The sequence below is a fragment of the Typopeltis vanoorti genome, chromosome 15, assembly GCF_054136105.1.
Source record: "Typopeltis vanoorti isolate ZY-2024b chromosome 15, IOZ_Tvanoo_1.0, whole genome shotgun sequence".
Lineage (NCBI taxonomy): Eukaryota > Metazoa > Arthropoda > Arachnida > Uropygi > Thelyphonidae > Typopeltis > Typopeltis vanoorti.
In genome coordinates, this window is record NC_143563.1 from 30,876,251 (window position 1) to 30,896,369 (window position 20,119).

Genomic DNA, 20,119 nt, shown 5'->3' on the forward strand with positions numbered 1-20,119 from the left:
CCAGTCCTGAAGATACTTTCAGGTGCAAACTTTGTTTGCTCACACTTGGATAAAAGATTAAACTAAATTTATTATACTCTAACCAAGTGAAAAATAAACTTTCAACATCTTTCTCTAAATCCAGAGTAATTTATTAAAAAAAGGGTGGCACACCATTTGGCAACTCCTATAGGTAGAGATGACCTGCTAATGCTTCTGCCTGGTATCTCCACTTGGGCCTGGCTCCCACTGAAGAGACCTCAATAAAGGTCAAAACTAGTCTGGGTTGTGGCCCTTCCCTTAGTGCATAACATTAGACATATCCGCAAGGAGATGTGTTTTGCATTATGGGAGATACTGAGATAGGAGTGTTGATAGCCTGCTCCACCTTTGCAAGGAGTGCCCTGGTGTTGTACCACCTTACCCCAGTCCTGAAGATACTTTCTGGCGCAAACTTTGTTTGCTCACACTTGGATAAAGGATTAAACTAAATTTATTATTAGCATATTATTAATAGATCATATTCTTAGAATTTCATGTAGAAGATAATTTAACCTTGATAGGGGAATTAAAATGAGTGTTGGAAGAAATGATAAGAAGAAAAAACAAGATCAAAAAAAAAAAAAAAGTTGGAATCTGAAGGGGGAGGGATGCTTTTAAGAGTATGATAAGAGAGCTAGAAAGCATAAGCTGGGAGCCAAAAAAAGAAAATGATAAATGGGATGAATAATAGTAAATAGTGAATGGGCTGCATTTAAAGATATTTTGCTTAATAAATCAAATATATTTTGAGAAATAAATTCAAAAACAAGGCTAACTTTGATTGTTCTAAGTCCTTGTAAAAAATGCCACAAAAAATTGGAAAAATTCTTGATAAACATGATAAATACAAAACAACAATTTTTATTATTCAGATTGTTGAAGATTGTAAAGCTTAACTGAGCTACAACTAACTAGGAAAGCTAAAATTAATTGTGAAAGTGTCAGTAAATATTTTGAATTACTTTAATTATATCATGTGGAAATCCAATATTGACATTGGAAACACTTCATTTTTTTAAACAGACATCTACACATACCAGCCACTGAATTAGAAACTATTATGCAGATGTACTTCGACATCACTTATGCAGCATGTATACATCATGGTCATGTGCATTCTAGGCAACTATTTAAGAATGCTGCTGGTCATTAATCATCAGTAGTGTTGATCCAGTTGATCACAACTGGAAAAACAAGGAACTTTCAAAGTTTGATAAAGGGCTTATTGTGCATGCCCATCTGTCTGGAACCATGAATTTGAAAACAGCAGAGTAGACTGGTTTTTCAAAAAATGAGATATCCCAGGTGTTTAATCAGTGAAAAAATAACCCATATTACTTGTCTGAGAGGCATAACTGTGATCCTAAGACAGACATCAGGAACAAGATCACTGTTATCTGAGAAGGCTTGCATGGACAAACAGAACTTCTTGTGTGCAGCAGTTGACCAAAGCATTTAATGAAGGCTGTTCCCCAACACATCTCACCAAACTATGCGCATCGAATTGAAGACGATCAGTGTTCTTCACAGGAAACGACTGATTCCTGTGAAGAACCAGAAAGTTTGTTGGATGTTGACTGGATATTGGAAAACTGGAAAAAAAGTCATGTGGTCCAGCAAATCACAGTACATCATGTTCTGTACCAACAATAGACAAACAGTTTTAGGGGGGGGGGGCTCATGAAGCAGTAAACCCAGCTTGCCTTGTAAACACAACTCATGGTTCTGGAGGTGATATCATGTGGTGTGGGACATGTTCTGTTGCTATGGAATGGGCTCTCTGAAACTGCTGGACATCATCGGGTGTCCTCCAAGGAATATCTGAGCATTGTTGCTGATTAAGTCCATCCTGCAGTGTTGACTTTTTACCCAGGTGACGGTTGTTTCATGGATGAAAATGATGCTACTGTCCATCATGCAAAAATCATTCTTAGACAATTCTTGCATGATGGACAGTAGTGAGCATGCTTCCACCATCTTTCCTGGCCACTACAAAGCCTGGATCTGAACCCCCATTGAGAATGTATGGCCCACATTATGAAAGAAAGTGGCATTAAATCCAATATTAGAATCAGTGATATCAATCTTAGCTCTTTGCATTATGCAGATGACGATGTACTCCTAAATACATCCACTGCTGTCCAGGATTCTCTAACTAAATTGAATATAACAAATTTGGCATGAAGCAATGAAAAAAGCAAACTATGAAAATAAGCAGAACATAGAAAATTTCAGCTACATTCTCACTGAAGAACCTAAAGAACAAGTAAAATATTTTGCTATTTAGGCACAGTTTTTAGTGAAGTGGCAAATTAAATTTGGAAATAGGCAATAAAATAAGCAAATTTGGTATGGTGGGAAACCAATTGAATAAATTTATATGGAATTAGCAAAACACCAAACTAGCAGTATACAATACTTGTTCAAAGCAATTTTAAGTTATGGATCGATAATTGGATTAGAAATAAAGCACTTGATCAAAGACTATAGACCACACATATGAGGATTCTGAGAAAAATTAGGGGGGGGGACATCAAAGCCAGACTCATATTAAAAATGAACATATTAGAAAGGAACTTGACTGTGTGAGTAAAGTTAGTCTAAGATGGTATGGCCATTTAAATAGAATGTATGAGGAAAGATTAGCAAATAGGTGTTCGATGCCAAGATGGAAGGGAAAAACCCAGAGGAAGACCAAAGTCTAGGTGGATTGATTCAGTTAGAAGTGCCCTAGAAGAATGAAATATTAGATACAACAGTATTGGAGCACTGACAAGTGATAGACTAATTTGGAAGAAAATTATTGATAGATTAATAATTGAACTTAATCAATATGCACATCATGTGCACAAATAATTACAGAGTAATTATTTGTGTACATAACAGGAAAGCTAGAAATAAACATACAACATGATGAGATTGCACCAGTGGATATAATATAGGAGTAGGAACATTCTGACATTTTCAAACATCTAGCAGTTAACCACCTAATCGCCCATTATGGTCAAATACACATCCTCACATGCTTCATATCCATCATATATTTCCATGTAATATCAATGGTATTACAATTTTAATATGTACTTTGCATCCATGATGTGTTATGCATTTGCACAGCTTGCTTGACCATATAACATGTCCCTACCACATCAGGTAGCAAATTTTTATAAATTCATCAATATGTTTGGCACACTCAGGTTTTTGGGTTTTTTTTCAGTTGAATTTTTGTGTAAAGCTAATATTTATGGACTGTCTTTATGGTATAGAAAATATCTTGCAAATAATATTTTCTTATTGCAAATTTATATGCATATATATATATATATACACATATACTAGGGGTGGTCCCTGCCCTTCGTTATGGCTCATGACGTAATTGTTATGAAAACAGTTACGTCATGAGCCATAATGAATAAATCACGTTAACGAGACATGCACATTGTCATGCACAGTACCAATTTTTTGTATGTATTAGAACCATCAGTTATAACCTAGTCTGTAACCTTCATTTTAGCTTACTAGTTTGTATTCCATGAGGATGCCAATAGAAAAATTGGCGAAACATGTAGGTGGATAAAATAAAGCTACTTGACAAAGATTATATAAAAAAAGTGTAATAGTCTTGTGATATAAAAATGTTTCAAATTTTGGCTTATCTTTTTATATATGTGGAATAGATATGTATAAAATGTTTGCTTTTTTAAAATGTTAGGCATTACATAAGTGGATTTCACTGCCAAATGAAAATTATCTAGTAATATCTGAAATATTACTATTTTTTGATTATATCTTCATTGGTCATTTACATAAACATTAAAAAAAAACAAAGGCAATCATTGGAATCATTAGGATAATTAATACGGAATCATTTATTGGGAAAAGTAGAAGTAATGATTAAAATTGAATCAAATGCAGACATTTGATCCAAAAGGCTGTAGAAAGAATTATTAATATGAAGATTTTGGTATTTTGGGTAATGAATAGGTAGTAGAATTATATTGGATGGGCCAGCAAAATGGATCAGAAAATTGTTAGTTTAATTATAATAGACTTCATTTTAGAGAGGAAAGAAGTTCTGACACCATCATATGTCTTTAGCTCAGTCCAAAAGTAAAAAATATAATCATAAAACTGGCTGAGAGTGAGTAGCACACCTGTTCTCCATACAATAGGCTGTGGGTTTGAATTTCACCTTAGACCTGCATGTATGTGAATGATTTTAGGTAGGTGCATTTACATTTCCTGGTCTGAGTCTTCACCATGTTTATTGAAGGCCTGAAGTGGCTAAAAAAATTCTGCATTCGATCTCTAGAGTAGAGTTTCTGGATTAGCTAACAATCTTTACTAATACTGATATATTAGCTTTACGATGTCCCTGAACCTCCAGAAGGCCTTTGATAGTACCACCTTTCAAGGTGTACTTTGTGCACTGTATGTGTTGTAGAATGTCCAGAAGTTTTCATCTTTGTTTCAGAGATTTTTGTCTTAGTTGATTCCCTTGCCATCTATCATCTTGGGCTCCAGATCCAGTATCTTTACTCTCTTCCAAGCTGTGTTGACTACTCACTATCATAACACTATTAACTTGTGCCATTTGCCATTATTCTTATATCCTCTATTACAGAGAGCTTGCAAGAATGCCTTAATTGAGCAGCCATCTTTTCTTAAATTCAAGGCCTCCATGTCATCATGGCATAGTCAGGTATACTAGTTGCTGCTTTTCCATCTACTCTAAGATCTTTTCTGTCTTCTCTTAGAAAAGCACCACTTAAACCTCAACAGCAGCTGTTCATCTATAATTACTTCTTTCTTGCTAATTTGAATTTTTTATTGTGCACTACGATAAAGGTGTTCAGAGAAGATTCACTAAGTATGTGAAGGAATTTCACCATGATAATTATAATTTGGCTGGCTAGTTAGTTATCCATATTTTGGTGAAATTAACTAAGAGGAGAAGAGACTTAATTCAAGTTTACAAGTTAGTTCATGGAACACATCGTGAAGATAGCTAGATTCTCTTGCATTGTCTGAGTGACTCCCTGTCAGGGGATCTAATGAGGAGTTCATTTTTTATAATTAAGATGAATACATGTGCCTAATGGCTTATTAATTAAATTAATAACCAGTTAGCACTGTACATCTTGCTGTTCTGTTATTATTTGTTCAGTTTAATGATAGTTATTCACTGCTGAACATAATTGTTATTGGCATTTTTAATTGCTATTATTAACATTTAATATCCAGATTATTAATATGAGAGATTGGTTGGGAATATTCTTGTGTGAATCAAAGGAATAATTGGTTATAGTGAAAGGTTCACTAATTTCCTTTAGAATTCATATATTTTGGGACCTTGGCTGAGAATTGTCACTATTTATACTGAGTAATATTCTTCAGACCTGGTAGGATTTTAATTATCCTTCTGTGAGAAACAGATGATTAGCATAAAAGGTACTGGATCTGCTTGCAATAATCAAGATGAAGCCTAATTAAAAATCTCTCTAATAAAAATTTTGTTCTTGTCATTATGAAGGTTTTTAGCCATTAAATTATAATTTTGTTCCAGGTACCTGGCCGGCGCAAAGAAGTTTTGGATATGTTGACTGCTTATCTTGATGAACTTGGTACAGCAGGAGAGAGCGCAGCAGAATTTTTATCATTATATCAAAATTTAATTCGTTATATACCGTGGAGGCATTATTTGGCATTGCAAGGTCTTTTGCCCCATCTAGGAAATTTAATTACTAAAGAAATAGAGTACCTTACTTATTTAGAAGAAACAACACTAAATTCTGACCTTTCCCAAGGTAATAATGATACTATTTTCTAAAACTACTATTCCTTAATTGCTTTTAGTGAGCAGCTGTTTAGTAATCAAGCTTATTTATATTTTTAAAATAAAAAAAAAGTAGAAATTACATTTTTTGATGTAAAAGAGTATTTGAAAAGTTTTGTTTGATGCAGAATATGTTTCATAGGAACTATACTATATAAAATGATTATATCTCTGTAGCTACTTTAGGCCTCAAGTATCAGATTTTTATTTCAGGTTGCAAATACAGAAGTCATATCTCTAGTATAATAAATTTAGTGTAATCCTTTATCCAAGTGTAAGCAAACAAAGTTTGCACCTGAAGTATCTTCAGAACTGAGGCAACTCGTAGTAAAGGTGGACCAAGCTCTCATCACTACTTGTCTTAGTATCTCCCATAATGCAAAGCACAGCTCCTTGCGAACATGTATAATGCTATGCATCAAGGGAAGAGCCACTACCTAGACTGGTTTCAACCTTTATTGAGGTCTCATCGGTAGGATCCAGACCTAGAGGTGGTGATACTAAAGTGGAAGCAATGGAAAAGTAATATTTACCTATACAAGTTGTCAAAAGGTGTCTCACCTTATTATTAAATTACTCTGGATTTAGAGAAAGATGTTGGAAGTTTTTTTCCCACTTGGTTAGACTATAATAAATTTAGTTTAATCCTTTATACTTAAACTTGGATATCCATTAATATCCACACATGCATATTAATGGATATCCAAGTTATATATAATTAATATATATTATTAATATCCATGCATGGATATTAATTAAAGATTTTAATTAATATCCTAGTATACATTATCTTTCCCTAAAATCTGACAGTTATGTATCACCAGCGTATAAGTTTATCTACAAGAATTCCAGAATATTAATAAATTATATTTTAAAAAAAAGTGTTATAAATTCCATACAAATTAAATTGCAATACCGACAAAATTTACAAGGACATAATAAAGGAATTAATGCACAGATCTTACAGAAAACAAATGTGTTATAAATTTCATACAAATTAAATTGCGATACTGATAAAATTTCCAAAGGATGTAGTAAAGGAATTAATGCACAAGTGTTACAGGAAACAATGCAGACAGATATTTCAGTATGAGATATGTCCACCCTGAACTGCAATGCAGCTCTCACAATGTCGTACCATGCTTAGCACTAAGTGATTTAGTTCTTGAGGGAAAATGGCACACTCCTCCTCCAGAGCCAAGGAGTATCTCCAGAAGTATCTCCGCAGCTTATGTATGACGTGGTGTAGCATTGTCATCCATAAATGGGCCTGGTTGGCTGAGTGGTTAGCGTATCCGCTCTCCAGCCAAAATGCTGTGGGTTCAAATTCTGCCGTAGGCATGGATGTTTGTGATTGTCTGTGAAAATAATAGTGGTGATGGTGAACAGTGGAAGGCGTTGGTGTAGATGAGGCGGTTTGTGGATGAAGTTGAGTGGTGGAGACGGAGAGTTGTAGAGTAGGTGCCCTCCCTCGATAAGTGTTAGGCCTCCCTGCAGGTGTCAAATAATAATAATAATAAGGAATTCTTTGCTTACAGCACTATGAAACAATTGAACATAATGTTGAAGAACTTTGTTGTAATATCGTTCACCAGTCATAGTTCCTTTTTCCAGCACTTGTAGCTCAGTCCATCCATCCATTAAGCATAATGCCTTCCCACACCATGCCCCCAGCACCACCATATCTATCCCTTTCAAGAACATTCTCATGATGGTAAGCACTACCATTTTCCCACCAGATCAAGTGTCATCTAGAATTGGAGGAATGACTAAAACGACTCTCATCTGTAAAGAGTACATTGGCCCATTGGTGTCTTGTCCAATTTTTATGGATATGATACTATTGAAAACGTGCTTTACGATGAGCTGTGGATAAAGGCTATACAGACTATAGGCTTACTTGTTGCAGACATCTTGCTACAGTTTGTCGAGATGTCCGCATAACTGTGCTTAATGGAGCTGACTTCCAAGCTGACCTCTGGTGATGCGTCGATTATGTTTTGCTGTTATAACCAAAAATTTGTCTTCATGCTCTGTGGTAGAATGAGGGTGACCTCTTAGCAAATGTTTGGAACACGCATTCTGGTTATTTTTCTTGGAAGAATAAAATTTACAAACAGAGGAACTGCTATGGATTTCCCCCTCTCACTCCCACTTTTCAATTTTTATGGAAAATTTTGAAAATTGAGCCATAGCCTCAGCCTCTCTGAAACCTTCTGTCTGATTAAGATATGGAGACGATGTGTTCTCTATTTGCCTTCATGGCCTAGACACATTAGACTCCTTCCTCAATAGTCTACATCCAAGAATCTAGTTTACGATAGGAAAAGAAAAATAACAATAGTTTATCATTCTTAGACACCCTAGTGACTCGCTTTACAAATGGTAACCTCTCCTTCACTGTATATAGAAACCCCACTCACACAGGCATATACGTTCACAAACTCTCCTACCACCACTCTCAACAATTTGGCATCATTAAAACTCTAACCAATATGATGTTGTGTTTTCCATCCAATGGCTACAGTGCTTACAGAATTAAAAGAAATAATCAGTTCTTCCCCCATTCCTCAGCAATCCCTTCTGAAGGATTTCAGAATGTTATCACCATCCCCTATGTCTGAGGTATGTCAGAAAAAAATCCAGGTGTTTGAAAAAATTACAACTGCTACACAACTTTTAAGCACCACCCAGAAACTTGTTACCCTCATCCATTCTACCAAAGATCACATCCCTCCTATCTCTCTCTCTCTTTCTCTTTACCTTACTTCATACAGACAGGTAGATCAGCTACTATTCAGTTAGATGAACACAAATCTTACATCTGCAGTCACGAATATGATCAAATCTGGCTTTGCAGACCATATATTGGACACAACTTACAGGATCTTCTGGAAGAAAACCACCATGCTCCACTATAGTAAATTTAAAAAGGAAAGACTGTTTTTGGGATCTGCAGCAGTACTCAGAAAACAGTGTCATTTAAACAAATATAGATGCATAAAACTTCCGAAATTTGGGAAACAGTATTTGTCAGAGGTCCCAGTTTACATCCTAGGCTGTCTACAAACGCCCATAGAGGACACACTATCCAGATTGGATTTTAGAGTCACATTTCATTAAGTATTGTGTTGTCTTTGTGTAAGTGTCACAAGTGTTATTTGTACTAACTGAAGATGTCTCAGTGACTGAGACGAAATATTGGAAGTATTAAAATCAGTTTTGAATCCTTTCCTAGTGTTGTCAATACTCCATTAAACCTTCAACATGATGTCCTCCCAGCACTTAAGCCTTGACACTTAACAAAGATTTGCTGCTCATCTTTCTCTTATCACTTAAAGCATTGCTTGTATTTGTAAAGTTCATTCAGTATTGTTAAAATCCAGATTACTTCTCCTCTGTTTTTCTCATACAGTAATCCTTCAGTTATCTGGCCATACTGGAAAAGTTATTCATGATCATATAACTGAAGTCAATTAACTGACATTCAGAAAATTGACTCTTTAATAATCTGAAGTTTATTTGAAGGTGAGCTAATGAGAGATCACTGTATTAATTTATCTTTGAAGTCCCCTTTTTTTTTTTTTTTTTTTTTTTTTTTTTAAGATTTCATCTGTCCTCCACTAGCTATTCTAAAATACATGTTAATAATTAAGTTAACTAATTAACAATTTTAATTTTTAATTTAAATATATTATAATAACAATTTTTAACGCTATATTCAATTAACAATTTTAACTTAGTTAAAATTGTTAATTGAATATAGCGTAAAAATTTCAATTTGAAAGTTTACACCTATTGACTCTAGCACTTTCATTTAAAACCACAATTTGTCCTTCCATGTGAAACACTTGTTCATAATGGTACTGGGTCTTTTTGGTCTTATTCATTTTCTATGCTTTTTTCCCATTATTTTTCATTCTACTTCTCCTGAAAACCACAATTTGTCCTTTCATGTGAGACACTTGTTCATGATGATACTGGCTCTTTTTGTTCTTTTTTTTTTTTCTATGCTTTTTTCCCCTTATTTTTCATTCTAATTCTCCTGAGTCTTTTTTTTTTTTTTTTTTACTCTCCTGTCTTCCAGAGACCACTATTACCAGGATCTAATGCCCTACCACCATTGCCAAATGTGATCCATTAGACATACCAAAAGTGTGATCCTGGGAGTCTTTCACTAATATGGTAACTGCTTCAGCAATGACAGGCAGTCTTCGATGGCTCAGCCAGGATCTATGGATTAATGGGTTTGCTTGCAAGGTTCAAGGGTGTTGCACTGGATCTCCTTCTCTGTGGTCCAGGGACAGGATTCAGGCTTGCTGTGATGTCCAATAGCATATGGGATAGCAGTGGCATTCCACTCCCAAACACAGTTACTGCTTGCTAGAGAGAGGGTAGCTACATGTGGCTCCTTGGTGTTTGGGGAGCTCTGGTGCTGAATCAAACTCCTCCTGAGAGTGAATACTTTTTCATCTAATTGTTTCTCAGGATCTCTCAACAAGCCCCAACCAAGTTCATAGAATCATCAAGAAAAAACCGATGTGAGAAACATAAAAACATTAGATGCTGTAAAAAAATACACCACTTTTTTTCAACTGGCAAACATCCACTTGGAAAAACATCACCCTTCTTCGTTCAGAAAGGTTTGGAAGGATCTCCAAAATCTGTAAAGAAACTCCATTCAGGAGATATCCTTATTGAAGCAAATACAGTAGCGTAATCAGAAAAACTACTCCACACAACTATTATATGGCAAATACCAGTTGCACTTGGTACCCTCCCCCCAAGAAAACTTTAACCTTTTCTAGAGGTGTAATATTAAAGTGGGACCTCCTTGATGTCCTGAATGAAAAGGAATGCTCTCAACTAAAGGACCAAGAAGTAACAGCCATAAGAAGAATCATCATATGCAGAGATGTACACCTTTGTTCCAACCAGTAACATCATCCTTACCTTCAACACACCAAAACCACGATCAGTCAAAGCAATTGTCTCAGCTGCTGAGAAAGGCTCTATATCCTGAATCCTTTTCACCAGTTTAAATCTAAGAAATATGGTCATTTTCATACTGCCTGTATTATGGCCATTACATCTATGCTCAGTATGATAGTAAAGATCATGAGAATAAAGACTGTAAGAGCAAAACACCTAAATGTTCAAAAGTGGAAAGATGAAAAGAAGATCCAAAAAAATAAAAACAGAGCTGTGTAGCATTAATCAGGCAGTGAAGAGGCAATGTATCACATATTAGCATCATCTGTTAAACCATCTTATGCTAAATAGGTAACTGTGAAGAAAGTGTCAGTTGGCACGTTAACATGTATTTCAATCCCACCCTCTCACAGCTACAACATTCGTGAAAAAATATGACCTGCTTGCTATCTCCTTTGAGTGAATGAAAGAGAAGAATTGGTATGGACTTGCTCATGAAGACATACGAAAAATAGTTCCACCACAACAAAATCATCATCATCAAATTCCTGCCATGTACCCTCAAGGGGGTGCACAGGATATGATAGTACTACATGAAAAATTTACATCATTACTAACTTCTTATCTACAATTTTCCTCCAAATCAATCTGTTACTTGTCAAGACTCCAACATTACCAGATCTTATATTTCTATCGTCTAAGGCACTTTGTACTGTATCAATCCACCTATATCCTGGTCTTCCTCTGGGTCGTTTTCCTGCCAACTTGGCAGAAAACACTTGTTTTGCTAATCTTTCCTTGTCCATTCTATTTAAGTGACCGTACCACCTGAGATTAGCTCTGCTAACACATTCCTGGATGCCGACAATGTCAAGTTCTTTCCTAATATTCTCGTTTTTAATATGATATTGCCTCTGTTCTGTTCATGCCTCTAATCTTTCTCAGGATTCTCATATCTGCAGTCTCTAGTCTTTGGTGATGTGTTTTACTTACAAAGCTCTCAGATCCATAAGTTAAAACTGGTTTGAGCACTGTCTTGTATAAAGCTAATTTAGTGTTCTGACTAATTTCTCTCTTATTCCATATGAATTTATTCAATTGACTTCTTACCATACCAACTTTGTTGATTCTGTTGTCTATTTCCTTATTTAATTTACCATCTTCACTAAAAATCATGCTTAACTAGCTGAAATGTTTCACTGTTCCACAGGTTCTCCATTCACGACGCAGTTGACATTTTCCATGCTTCTGCCTATTTTCATTGTCTTTGTCTTTTTATTGCTGACCTTCATACCATATCTATTACAACAGTTATTCAATTTAGTCAGGGAATCTTGCAGACTTGTAGCAGATTTATTTAGAAGTATAACATCATCCGCATAAAGCAAAGAGGTGACATTAACATCTCCAATTTTGATATCAGGTTTAATACCACTTTCCTTCATAATGTGATTCATATAGATAATGAATAACAGAGGGGATAATGTACATCCTTGTCTAACACCAGATTTAACATTAAACCATCTTATACTTCCTTCAATTCTAACTGATGACTGACAACTCAAATAAAGACTAAGTATTACTTGATATAATATCCCATTAACATCATATAACTGTAGCGTTTGGAATAGCTTCCCTCTTGGCACCTTGTCATATGCCTTTTCCAAATCGACAAAACTTAAATACAGATCTTTGTTATATTCCCATGATTTCTCCACTATTTGTCATAAAGTGACGACCTGATCCTGACAGCCTCTATTTGACCTGAATCCAGCTTGTTTTTCACCAAGCTTTTCTTCAACAATCCTTAAACCGTTTCTCAAGTATACTTGCATATATCTTACCGGGAACACTCAGTAGGGATATATCTCTGTAATTCGCACATTCAGTTTTATTTCCCTTTTTATATATGGGTACTATTAGAACTCTACTCCAATCATCAGGAATTCGTCCCTCTGTCCAAGCCTTCTGAACTATGCAGTGCGACCACTGTAAGACTTCTATACCACCATACTTCAGCATTTCTGGTCGAATATCATCTACTCCTGCTGCCTTTCCACATTTCAAGCCTTTGATGGCTTTTTTTTACTTCAAGTATGGATATGTATTCCTGACTGCATGCCTGGTCAGTGTTTTTTTATCACTGTGCTGTCATCACTACTTGTTTCATTTAGCAAATTTTCAAAGTAATTACTCCATACTTCAAGGATATCTTTTCCTCCTGTTTTCATGTCACCTTTATCATCTCTAACTCCTTTTACAGCACACTTTCCTCCATTCCTAAGCTTCTTCAACAACCTCTAGAATATTTTGCCACCTTCTTGATATTTATTTTCTATGTTCTTGCCAAAGTCCTCCCATGACTTTTGTTTAGCTAGTTTTAAGCACTGTTTAGCTTTCTTACATTTGTCTCTGTATTCTCTAAAAGCACAAGCTGACTTATTTTCCAGGAACTTTTGATATGCTTTCTTTATTTCCTTCACTGCCTCTTTAACTTCCTGTGTCCACCATGGAGTTCTAATTTTTCTATCCTTGCAGACAACTTCACCACATGCCTCTCTAGCTGAATCAATCGGAGTTTTCTTCAAGGCTTGCCACTGAATCTCCAAGGTTTGGTTCCTGTTCTCAAACACTTTCATTTTTCCTTCAATAATCTTTGTGTATTTTAGTCTACAGTTCACTTCTGAAAACTGCTCAACTTTTATTCGCTTTAACACTTTCTTACATGTTATTCTTTTCAATATGAAATTGAATTTTATCCTGCTCAAGACTAAATAGTGATCACTTCCAATTTCAAATCCTCTGTACACTCTGGTGTTCTGCACAAGGGAGAAAACATCACTATCAACAATAAACATAGTCAATGAGACTTTTCTTATTTCTTGCCTCTTCTCTCCATGTGAATTTGTGCACATTTTTATGTTCAGGTAGATACCCAACAGGGTGCACCACGAGAAGGTGAGGATTGGACATTAGTTTAGAAGCTTTGGTCGGTTCTCCGCATTCCTTTAAAGGCTATGTAGAGGTCTACTCTCAGTTTTACAGCTTTGATCCTTAAGCACCCCCCCCCACAACAAAATCCTCTAATTAAAAAATAATGGAAAGTACACTACAGGGGATTAAAGACTTGCTTCCTATTGGCCCATGAACAGATAACAAGGACACCTCTTTTCCTCCTCAGGATGATAAAACAACGCCTAGTGCTTCAGAGGAAATGGAATTTGATAAAGTCTTGGATATCTTTCCAGAAGAAGAAGAAATAATGGATACTGGCCATCCATAATTCTCAAAAAAAAAAAAAAAAATCCAAGACTAATGAAAACAAAGCCTCTCAACATAGGAAGCCAGATGATACCCCCCAAGAAAGAAATAATGAAAACATTTTTCCAGTGGAATTGTTGTGGATTCCATGTACAACATTAATTCCCTCTTGCAGAAGTATAAAACACTGATGGTCACTTGGTTCCCACCAGGAACATCATCCTTTAACTTCAACACACCAAAGCCATCAACATCAGTCAAAGCAAGTTGTCTCAGCTGCTCAGAAAGGCTCAATATCCCAAATCCTTTGCACCATTTTAAATTTCAGAGACATGGTCATTCTCAAACTACCTGTCGTGGCTCTGCCATCTGTGCCCAGTATCTCAGTAAAGATCATGAGAATCAATACTGTAAGTGCAAAATACCTAAATGTTTTAACTGCAAGGGAGTATACCCAGTGTACTTCAAAATGTGTAACCCTCTTACACGGAGAAGGCAACAGTAATGAAATGTGCCAGTAGGTAGAAATGTTGACACATGTGAATGCCAAGTTCTCACTACTACAACCTTCCTGAATGGTATGAATGACTTGCTTGCTGTCTCCCTCGAGTGTTGTAGTAGTGATAACCATTTGCAGCATGTCCTATGTACTCACTCCTTAGGACATGCTCCAAATGGTTTCACTACATGAAAATCCTCTTATTACAAAAAATGAAATGTGCGCCACTGATCAAAGACATTCCTCCAGACCCTTTTATAGATGGCCCATTATCAGATAGCATAGATACCATTTTCCTCACAGGAAGATAATTTATGCAACTAGTCTCCTAGAGGAAGACCAGTATGACTATAAGTTTGATATTTTTCCTGATGAAGAAGAAATGACCGACACTGTCATTTCTTCTTCATCAGAAAAAATTCCTCAATTCTCAAATAAGAAAAAATATCCAAGATTAATGAAAACTGAACCCCTCAACATAAGAAGCTAAATCACACCACTAAAAATAAATAATGATGATATTCCTAGAATGGAATTGTGATGAATTCCAATAAGACATCAGCAACATCAAATTTCTCTTGCAGAAGTGCATGCCAATATGCTTCTATCTGCAGGAAACATACATGAAGTCCTTCCTTTAACTTCTAACTGAAGTTAAAGCCTTTAAATGTTGGACTGAAGTTAAAGCCCTAAAATGTTGGACTTCGTGTATGTTTCTTGCAAGTCCTACTTAATACCAACATAGAGGCAGTTACCATCGAACTTTTATTCGAAACTCTTATAACAGTATGCTGCATCCACCTTCCTCCCACAAGAGATATCTCTCAGATTGACCTTGATGATGTAATATGCTGTTTACTCCCCCCCTCCATACTTTTAATGGGAAATTTAAACAGACACAACACTTTATGGGGTGGTTCCCAAACAAAACAACAATCTCTCCCTCTTGTACACTGGAAATTGAACTAGCTGACTGACCCACCCTCTCTGCTTTATCAGAATTCATTTCTGTGACTGTCAGCTCATCTCCTATCAGTGTTGCAGTGAACCATGTGACATAGTGTATTACAGAAGCTGCAACAACTGCAGTTTCTAAAATATCTAGTTGGCTTCCACATTTCCCTAAGCCATGGTAAAATGATTGCTCAGCATTCAGTGAATCTCAGAAGAAAGATGGAACATCTGTTGCTCCTTTGCAATAGAGTTTTCTGTGAGAGCAATTTCCCGATACCTGAAAGAAAGCAGTTTTATTTTCTTCCTTTACTAAGTTAAGGAAGGATTTAAAATTCCCATATAACTACAGTTCAATTGCTCTCATCAGCTGCTTATGCAAGATTCTGAAAAAAATAGTTGACTCTTATCTTTGATGGTTCCTGGAAAGAAACAGCCTTTTTTCTAGAACACAATCTGGATTCTGAAAATATCATTCTACAACTGATCATCCAATCTGGCTGGAAGAATCCATTAGAGATGCTTTCCTAAAACATGAGCTTCTAGTATCGATTTTTTGTTTATATGGAAAAAGTGTATGACACTGCTTAGAGATTTGGAATACTGAAAGACTTGCATAATTTTACTTACATAATTACATCAACAATTTCTTATCTAACTGAATCATCCAAGTCTGCATAGGAGGTGTCCTCTCCCAACCGTATAATCAGAAGGAGGGAATCTCACGAGGTTCCATTTATGTGTCATACTTATTTTTTGCAATCAAAGTCAACTTGATAACAGAACAACTTTCTCCAACAGCATGTAATGTAATGCCCTCCCTTTTGATGATTTCTGTCGTTCATGCAATATGAGGATCTTAGAAACACGGCTGCAGCAAAGCCATTCACAATTCTCTCAAAATGGGCACTTGCAAATTGGGTTCAGATTTTCACAACATAAGACAGTTTGTGTTCACTTTTACCCATAGATGTGGGTAAAAGTGAACCAAAAAACTTCATCCTAACTGAGAACTCCAACTAGGAACAATCATTAATCCCAATTACCACCAGAAGCCAAATTCTTGAAAATGATATATAACAGCAGACTCTGTTTCCTCCTTCACATATACATCAATTATGAGAGACAGATGTATATGTGAAGGAGGAAACAGTCTGTTGTATATATACATCAGTTATGAGAGACAAATGCTGTGAGGTAATGAACATTCTATGCACTCCATCCTCCACCGGTTGTAGTGCTGACAGATGTTCTTCACTTTGTTTGTACAGGGCATTGCTAGGATCAAAACTTGACTACAAATCCTTCTGGAAGATAGGCTTATATGTTGGTTACTTATAACTATTATAATCTTAATTAATACTTTCCTATATTTCATAACATGACATTGTCATCATCAGGGATCCTTTGCTATATTTCAGCAATGTATAGCTAAGTATTAATTAAAGTTATTATAATTAATATTTTAGTATGCATTGTTGTTTCTTGAAAAAGAATAGTTTTGACTACAAATCCCAAGTCTGTGCTTCTGCCAGGGAGGGTGCATTGCAACTGGTTTGCATCAGAATTACATCAGATTTCGAACATAACCTATTCCTAGTCTCTGCCCATCGAAACAAATGAACTACCTTTGTTGCTTCTTTGATGTCAATAGCTGATTCTGTTATACATGGCCAATTATTTTTCATCCACAGTAGGAGAATCTTTACAACACTCGACAGACTCTCATAAATCCCATTGGTTTATGGATAAAAGCTTTCCTATAACCTCTAGAGATTGCAGTAGACAATGTAGCTCAGATGCCACCAAACATGCCACCGCCGTGGAATCATACATGGCAGCATGCTGCCATTGCCTCCTCAGCATCTAAAAAACTAGGATGCTGCTTTTGCTCAAGGCATTACTTTATCTTTGAATAGCTGTTAACCCTGTACAAACCACAAATCAGCCCATTGTTCAAGTACTGCTCACACATTTGGGGGTGGTCCCTGGAAGAGTTCTTCCCTAAAATTACTCTATGCAAAACAGAAGGGAGTAATCAGAATAATTAATGATCCATCTCTGACCAACCCATTCTCACAGATTTTGCATACGTGTTTAGTATCTGCTACATGCATCTTCTATAAATATTTCCATGGCAAATGTTAATTAGAACTAGCATCAATAATTCTCCATGCTATCTAACAAATCCATTTCAATGGATTTGTTTTGTTTCAACAAGTGCAGCTGCCAACTAACATCCCTTCAGAGTCCAACTTTTAATCCATAGAACAAGTTTCTCCCCTTCTCCTTTCATTTCTCCTGTTGCTGCACTCTAGAGCAGCTTTTCATTCTCTGTGTCTCCCAAGGAATACAATACACAGGCCTTCAAATCTGATGTGAACAGGTTCCTCCTTATTCATACCTCTTATCATATATGGAACTGACACACTATAGGTTGACCAACCAACCTTTCATGTATGGGTCTAACATAAAATTTCTGAACAAATATTCAGCAGATAATTGTCATTATTATTTGCTTTTCTCCAAATTTTTCTAAACATTTCTGTATCTGGGATTCATTTCCTAGTCTGCTGTTTAGGTTTCCAACAAGAACCAGTTTTTCCATTTTATGCACTTTCTAATACTGAAAGAATTCCTGTGTTTCACTAGCGGTACCCAACTCGATAACAGAACAACTTCCTTCAATACTAATTAATGCCTTCTGTGTAGACAACTTAGCCATCTTCTGTCATTCATGTAATATGAGAATTAGAGAAATACTGCTCCAGCAAGCAATTGATCATCTTTAAAATAGGCATTTATAAATAGGTTTAGATTTTCTCAGCAGAAGACAGTTTGTGGGCACATTCGTTACTGATGTCTTCATCCTGATCCAGAACTCTGACTAGGACAAACATTAATCCAAGTCGCACCAAAATCCAAGTTCTTGGGACTCATATTTGACAGCAACTTCAATTTCCTCCATCAGTCATGAGACAAGTGCCATAAAGTATTGAATATACTATGCACCTTCTATTCCACCTTTCAGGGGTGCTGACAGATATTCTTTGCTTTGTTTGTACAGGGCATCAATAAGACCAAAACTTGATTATGAGTCCCAAGGACTCATAATCAAGTTTTGGTTATGGGAGAGTACACTGCAATGGCTAAATGCTATTCATCATCAAACCATCAGAATTACAACTGGAGGATTTCAAACATAACCTATTCCTAGTCTGTATGTTGAAGCAGATGAACTAAATTTGTCTTTTTGATGTCAACAGCTGTCTCTGTTATATGCAACAAAATGAAATTCCTGTTAGACCAACAAATGTGGCCGACGATTTTTTGCCCATGATGGGAGAATCTGTACAACACTCAACAGGCTGCCATATAAAACCCTTTGGTTTGCAAATAAAAATTTTCCTACAAGCTCTTGGGATTGCAGCAGATAACTTGCTCAGACACCACTAAACACACTTCCATTATGGCAGCCATACATACCAGCATGTAGCTTTTCTTTTAGCAATCTACAAAAATTTTCCACCCTGCAGTTCTTTGAAGCTGATTGAATTAAATGCTCTGATTTTATGCCTGTCTACACAGATGGTTTGAAACCAGAGGATCTAGTGGGATCTTCTACTTCTTTCCAGACAGCATTATACTGCACAAATTCCACTAGTGTACAAAATTTACAGATGAGCTATATGCAAGAGAGCCTTGCACTAAAATGTGTCAGATTTTTATTGCTGCCAAAAGTGCATTAAAATTTTCTATTAAAAATTTAAAATCAGACTCACAAAGTTCTCTTTAGGTAATAAAAAGTCCAAAGTTACAAAAACATCCAACATGCTCTCGAATCCAACACCTCATCTTGTAGTTATGGAAACTACACTAAGATGTGCACTTCTATAGGATTCCAAACCATTGTTGAGATCACGGGAAACAAGGCTGCAGGTACTGCGGCTATCACAGCTCATTTCTCACATATCCACCATCTTCGTGTCCCTCTGATTACCAGCAGATAATCAGACATTTCATCTTGGAATAGACTAATAATAAGTTCTACCAAATTATAACCTGAAATTAACTGCACAGGGTTCAAACAGAGGCAGTTGCACTTGCTCATCTCCACATAGTTCATAGTCATTTTACTCACTTCTCCTTACTGAGGGGTAATAACATGTCTGTGTGTGAGTTTTGTAATGCCAGGCTCATCGCTTGTCATATTTTAGTTGACTTTCCTCATTTCATGAATGAGAACAAACATTATTTTAGCTGTATTTATAATCTGTCTCAGCCCCATACACTCGGGCAAATTTCATCAGACTCAACAATGTCTTTTTTGTTTTTAAATTTTAAAAAATAACATATTTTACTAGATATGAATCGTTTACACTATTTTTATGTATGCAGCGCTGTTTCTTATATATACCCTTTTAATATCTTGGGTCTTATTTGTTTTATTAACTTTTTACACTTTTCCATTGATTGTTTTACAGCTGCTTTTTATCCATTTTTACATACTTGTTTTTGTGCACCTATCTTTTTAGAAATGAAGTTATATATATATTTTTATCTATATCCATTTATTTGATAATTTACTATATTTTAACCTGTGCTCTGCTGTGATCATT

General features: G+C 35.8%; 1 protein-coding gene across 3 annotated transcripts in view; it reads left to right on the top strand.

Annotated features, from left to right (window-relative positions):
• poe (E3 ubiquitin-protein ligase-like protein poe) overlaps positions 1-20,119 on the top strand; it is an 801,929-nt gene that overhangs the window by 634,189 nt on the left and 147,621 nt on the right. For all 3 annotated transcript variants that reach the window (XM_090405892.1, XM_090405894.1, XM_090405895.1), the window contains one exon: positions 5,588-5,828. In XM_090405892.1, coding sequence (XP_090262018.1) covers positions 5,588-5,828 — 241 coding nt within the window. The remainder of the gene's footprint in view (positions 1-5,587; positions 5,829-20,119) is intronic.